Genomic DNA, 6,613 nt, shown 5'->3' with positions numbered 1-6,613 from the left:
TTTCAAAATAGTTAATTAACCATGACAGGTTTATTGATATCTTTAAATAGCCTCTCTAAATGATCCAGGAATAAAAAAATGCATGTTAATGACATTAAAATTACATATTGAATATAAACACCTGAATATGAGAGTGAGCGTCACATTTGATGACAAAACTCTAAGGTTATTAGCTTAAACAAAGGAAAAAGTAGAAGAATTCCCTATCTTACACAAAACCTTCACAAGGATTTGGATTTTGGAAACAAAACAATGAAACCAAAATGAGAGATAATGTGTTCCAAATTAATATTTTTTAGTCAAAGTAGACTTTTAGAAAACATCATAAAATTTATGAGAAAACCCAGAAAATTACATGAAACTTCATCAATGAAAAAAAATTTAAAAGATTTCTGCCTATAATAGCAACAGTGGAGATATAATATGGGGAATAATCATTCTTATGAGCATTAAACCTAAAATATACTCAATATTACTTAAAAGAAATGGACACAATCTACTTTTCATTAAAAGAAAGGTTTGCCCATAAAAGAATAGAAATATCTAGAGGTCAATTCCTGTACTTGGAATGACAATCTGAACATTGTAACATGTCAGTTTTTACCAGATTGGTTTATAAATTCGAGGGGATTTCTAAAAAATGCCAGACATACTGTTCCTACAAAAGAGCCTAGTCATTCTTAAATTCATGTATGAGTATAGTCAGGTAAGAGGAATAAAATGACAGTGGAAATAATACTAAATGACTTGTCATACTCAACTTTCAAATATGAAGAGAGTCATTTTTTTTAAATGGGACCAAAGATCTCACAACCTGATAAACGGTCATTTTTAGTCATTTATTTATAAGAATGTGACAAAGGATATACCTGAATTTTTAAAAACTGACAGAGGCCATTTACATCTGAAGAGAAGAACATATGAAATTAAAATTGATCCAAACTACATTTGCCACAAAGAAAACGCAGAAAGAATGTCAGTGTCCAGAATGGGCAGGATTTGAAGAGCCATTTCCACGTGGTGGAATAAGTGGATGTGATGAGAATCAGATGGTGGAAAATACCCAAAAGATTCACTTTTACATTTAGAAATGCTAGGATTTCTTTATTTAGAAAAACCCGTGTTGGTTGGATTTATAAAAGAAAAGTAGTAATTCAGAGGAAATGGAAACAAGGCTTAATGATAGCAATGCTTTTTATGTGTGTTAGCAGAAGGGCCACCAAAGGTCGGGATACACACGTAGAAATTCCACAAAAGCAGCACAGTAAAACAACAAGCCTTCCAATGCCTCACAGACCTGCCTGGAGCTAGGACACCCTCATTCCCATGTGCCTGTGGCAGAACACCCCAGAGCAGCCAGCAGGGGTGCTGGGGAGGGAGGATGCTTAGGGAGGCTCAGGCACTGCAGCCTCGGTCCTCCTATGGCTGTGAGCCTCCGAATCCCCAGGGGCTTGTTGAAACACAGAGTGCTGGGCCTGCACCCAGAATGGGAGGCTCGGGGTCCTGAGAGCCAGAAGATGCACATTTCTAGCAAGTTCCCAGGTGACAGCCAATGGAGAACCATTGACCTACAGCCAATATCTTCGAGTAACAATGATAAGTGCAACTTGTCAGCAAAGAGACCCGATCATAAGACAAAACAAATGATTTCTTGAGTTCCCAAGGTGTCAATAATAGACACTGGGTTCATCCTGGGGAATCCCTATTTGGAGTGAATTTGGAGTTCCTTCTCTTCCTCCTGGGAAAACACACCAGCACCATGGAAAGAGGAAACCAAACAGGCAACTTCATCCTCCTGGGATTCACAGATGACCCTGACCTGCAGTCCCTCCTCTTTGGCCTTTTTCTGTCCATGTACCTGGTCACTGTGCCGGGGAACCTGCTTATCATCCTGGCTACCATCTCAGACTCCCACCTGCACACACCCATGTACTTCTTCCTCTCCAACCTGTCCCTGGCTGACATTGGCTTCACATCCATCACCATCCCCAAGGCTCTCAGGAACATCCAGACTCACAGCAAAGTGATCTCCTTTGCAGGCTGCATCTCACAGGTTTATTTTTTTCTTTTGTTTGCCTGCCAGGACAACTTGCTCCTGACCGTGATGGCCTATGACCGCTTTGTGGCCATCTGTCACCCCCTGCACTATGTGGACATCATGAACCCACGGCTCTGTCTGCTCATGGCTCTGGGGTCTTTGTTGGTCAGTGTCCTGGGTGCCCTGCCTGGGACCTTGACCATCTTGAGGCTCTCGTTTTGCACCAACATAGAAATCCCTCACTTCTTCTGTGATCTTCCTGCAGTCCTCAAGCTCGCCTGCTCTGACACACTCATCAGTCACATAGTGCTGTACTCTGAGACCATGGTCCTGGGTGTCTTCCCTCTCAGTGGCATCCTCCTCTCCTATTCTCAGATTTTCTCCTCCATCCTGAGGATCTCATTAGACAGAGGCAAGTACAAAGCCTTCTCCACCTGTGGGTCTCACCTCCTGGTGGTCTCCTTGTTCTATGGCACTGGCCTTGGGGTCTATCTCAGTTCTGTAGCCACACTGTCTTCTAGGATGACTCTGATGGCCTCAGTGATGTACACTATGGTCACCCCCATGCTGAACCCTTTCATCTACAGTCTAAGGAACAGGGACATCAAGGTGGCCCTGGGGAGAGTCCTCAGCAAGATGGTGCCTCTCAGTGAAAGGATCAATGCACATCTCCTCTGAGTCACAGTGTGCACCATAGTGAAGACCAGAGAGCCTCGCTCCTCCAGGCAATCTACCTCTGCTTGGTGTATTTGTTTTGGGGGTGGGGGTTACCAGGGATTGAACTCAGGGACACTTGACCACTGAGCCACATTCCCAGCCCTATTTTGTATTTTAGTAAAGACAAAGTCTCTCTGAAGTGCTTAGCGCCTTGCTAAATTTCTGAGGCTGGCTTTGAATTCGCGGGTCCTCCTGCCTCCGCCTCATGAGCCGCTGGGATTACAGGCATGTGCCATCTTGCCCGGCCTTCTTGGTGTATTTTAAGGCCACTCATTTTCACATCTTCCTTGGGGTTTTCCTGTCCTAAATATTGTTCATAGTGTCAAATATTGTACCACTCTTTTTACTAACTAACCACTCATTTTAACTTTGCATGAACTCAACTGGGCCTTTTCTATTATCTGCAATATTGGTTGGGTTTTTTAATTTATATATTTGTTATTGATATGGAATAATGGCACATATTGATGAGGTACAGAGTGATGATCAGTACATGCAAACAATGTGTAAGGATCAAATCGGGGTCATTAACATTTCCATCTTCTTAACTTTATCGTTTTATTGTCAAGTTTTGGACTCATTTCCTTTACCTTTTTATAAAATATACACTAAATTATTGTGACCTACTGTCGCCCTACTGTGCTGTGGAACATTAGAACGTATTTCTCTTGTATAACTGGATTTTATCCTCTTTATTGGGCCTCCCTCTATCCTGGTGTCCCCCCTACCCTTTGTAACCTCTGGCGACCTCTGTTCTACTGCTTCTGTGAAATCCCTTTGTTAGCTGAACACGTGAACAAGAACATTCTGGATTTCTTCTTTTTTTTTTTTCCTGTCCTGATGATGGAACCCAGGGGCTGACACATGCTAGGCCATGCTGCTCCATGGAGCTACATCCCCAACCCCATTTTTGGAGACCAGCTCTCACTAAGCTGCCCACACTGGCCTTGAACTGCCTCAGCCTCCTGAGGAGGTGGGATTGCAGACATAAGCCTCCATGCCTGGGCCTGTCATGGGCTTATTAATGAACCAAATCTTCCGTGTCAGCTATATATGCTCAGCACTGATGGATGTACACCTACAGTGAGGTAGTAATGTTTTCTGGAAACTCAGCTACATTTCTGAGGTGATGCAAATAAACCTAACTCAAAGATTTTCCCCTTGTATCTGAATCTCTTTCCTTTCAGTCAAATCAACCTTACTGAATTTATAGACTCATCCAAAATATGGACTCATGGGATTTCAGAGCTGTATCTTTTCACCTTTTCAACTACAATGCCTGGTACTGTTCTTGGTAAGAAATTTATACTCAGTAAATATTTGTCCAATGAAATGAAAATCAGACAACTGAATTGTTATATATAAAAATAAAATCTGGATCAGAAATACAAAGTTATTGATTTAATTCAAGGTGTTGAACTGGAAAAAATGCAAAGTTATTTACGTGGATCATCATAATAACAACACTCTGTAGGTGCTGGTAATATTTCAGTGTCACATAAACCATCACATTAAATTTTCCAGTAACTGGGCTGGGGTTGTAGCTCAGTGTTAGAGCACTTGCCTCATATGTGTGAAACAAAGGGATCCATCCTCAGCACAACATAAAAATAAATAAATAAAATAAAGGTATGGTGTCCATCTATAACTAAAAATATATATTTTTTTTAATTTTTCCAATGACTTTTTTAAGACCACTCCTTTAGTACAGAATATTCATTTAAAAAAATAAAAGTCCTAGCCTTGAACAGATGACCCTCTAAAGGGGTGGCCACCACAAGGTCTCTGCCTTCCCAAGAGATAGCCGATGCTTCTGGCCATACATTTAAAAGCTGTCCCCTGCATGGGGCTGGGTCATGAGGGCAGGGCCCCTGCCACCTTCCTGGGGGACATTTGTACTGTTTACACCTTTTCTGATTGTGTCAGTGGCCTGAAGCATGACAAATGGGCATCAGTGAACATCGCTGAGAAAGCTGGGGCTCGTGGCGTGTGCTGGATGGGGGCTTGGCAGATGGCATGGGAGGTCACTCCAGATGTTGGTCAGGTCATCATCCCCATCCAGAGCATCATCTCCTCTGCCTGCATAGCTGCAGGGTGCTCAGGATCATGTGGGGGAGCACCCTGGGAGGAAACTGGGGGACAGGGCTGTTCCAGCCCTGGACCCCAGGCCCAGGAAGGAAAGGTCAGCTCCCACCCACAGGGCAGTCAGGAGCACCCACTACCTCCTGGAGTTTCTTGGGTGCTTCTCCATCGTGAGCTTCAGTGGACTGGGCTCGGGTGGCTGCAGAGCCAGGTAGTCAGAAGGAATGGGGGAGAAGAGGGACAAGACAGGTCAAGTGTGGGGGAAGGCCCAGGGGCCTGAAGGGAAACCCTGTTGAAGGAGGCAGGGAGAGACAGGGGGCAGGGCGTCCTGAAGAGGGCTGCTTTTCCTTTAGGATCTGTGTATCAGACAACTCGGGTCCCCTCTGCCTCACTGTTCTCTGAAGAGTCGGTGTCATCTGAGTCAGAAGGTCTCCATCTGCAGAAGTCGGTGGAAGAGGAATCTCCTCTGGGCCTTCCTCAGCTCCTCCTGGAAGCACTCGTGTTCACAGATGATGCACTTGAGCTTCTGCTTCAGATACCATATTTCTTATTGTAGTCCACTTTTCCAATGATTCTCAATCCACCCAGGAGTGACACTGGCCATCTGGAATCCCACTACCCCACCAGCTCTGCCTCCAATAACACCTTGATGTGATGTATTAGTCACTTTCAACTGCTATAACAAAATACATGAATCCAGGTACTTTAGAAAGAAAAGAAGTTAGTTATTTCACATGTTTGCAGACTGAAAGTCCCAATAGAATGACTCTGGCTCTGGTAAGGGTACCTCTGTGTTATTAGACGGGTGGGTATGGAATGCCAGTAGCCCTCACATGAAGGAAAGGTCACATGGTGAGACAGGAAGCCAGAGCACGGAGGGGCCAGTTGTGCTCTTTTATAGCCACCAAGGTCACACAAGAACCGAACCCGCATGAACTCCTTCCAAGAGCAGAACCACACTGACCAGGTTGCACACTGACTCAGATGACCACACTTGCATAGGCTCCACCCCTTAACGGTTCCACCCCCTTCCCACATCACAACAGGAAAGAACGCTTTCCACACGTGAGCCCATAGACAACACAGGTGAACCATGTCCCAACAGCAGCTGCGGTCAGTGTCCTTTCCTCCTGTTTGTAGATAAAGAAGTAAGAGGTTATGGGTCTCTAAGTCAAGGTCTCGGATGTGAGGACAGAGTTCAAACCCAGGGATGGATAAGCAGCTCCTTCTCTTAGGCACGATGGTGTGGAAACTTGGACTAACTTTATAATAATAATAATAATTATTAAACATCGAAAAAATGGGAGTACTTCCACTTCCTTCGATGGTGAGTATTCTCATGTAGCTGTGTCCCTTCTTCTTTCCTGCTTTATTGAGGTTTAACTGACCACGTGGCACACATTCGGTGACAGTGTGATCCCTTGATGGACTCGAACATGGTGTCATGATTTCCTGGCTGTTATTCCTTCTCTATTTTGGCTCCCCTCCTTGGATCAGATATCATATTAAATATTTTCATTTTAATTATTTTAAACAAATTTATCTACATTGATTTGTTTATAATGCCGTATATGTTCTAAATATGTTCCCTGGGTTTCCTTTTTTGTTTTTAATTTTTTTTCCCTACTCATGGTTAACATGTGTGAATTCGTCCATGATGTTCTCAGTTCTATTCCTTTCTTTATCTTCCTCCTGGGTTTATGCTCCAAGTGTTCATCTGTACTTTCTCCTGTGAGCCAGCTTGAGATCCTCTGGCCAACTTCACTGTATTATAAT

General features: G+C 43.7%; 1 protein-coding gene and 1 pseudogene across 1 annotated transcript; one reads left to right on the top strand and one right to left on the bottom strand.

The window, feature by feature from the left end:
• The first annotated feature begins 1,759 nt into the window (after nt 1-1,759).
• LOC124087654 (olfactory receptor 7C2-like) lies at nt 1,760-2,716 on the top strand. Its single transcript, XM_046436636.1, has one exon. It carries the CDS (start codon nt 1,760-1,762, stop codon nt 2,714-2,716), a length of 957 nt encoding a protein of 318 aa, XP_046292592.1.
• Nucleotides 2,717-4,938: 2,222 nt separating this feature from the next.
• LOC124087653 (INO80 complex subunit E-like) lies at nt 4,939-5,770 on the bottom strand (annotated as a pseudogene).
• Between the last annotated feature and the right edge of the window lie 843 nt (nt 5,771-6,613).

The sequence above is a fragment of the Marmota monax genome, unplaced genomic scaffold (genome assembly GCF_021218885.2).
Source record: "Marmota monax isolate L192 unplaced genomic scaffold, Marmota_monax_Labrador192_F-V1.1 WCK01_AAM20220418_F8-fsc00021, whole genome shotgun sequence".
NCBI lineage: Eukaryota > Metazoa > Chordata > Mammalia > Rodentia > Sciuridae > Marmota > Marmota monax.
Note: the sequence above shows the minus strand (reverse complement) of the source record. Positions and strands in the feature narration are given on the sequence as shown.

Bases quoted from the DNA above. Each gene is read 5' to 3' on its own strand.
- LOC124087654 (XM_046436636.1), top strand. From the start codon at position 1,760: ATGGAAAGAGGAAACCAAACAGGCAACTTCATCCTCCTGGGATTCACA.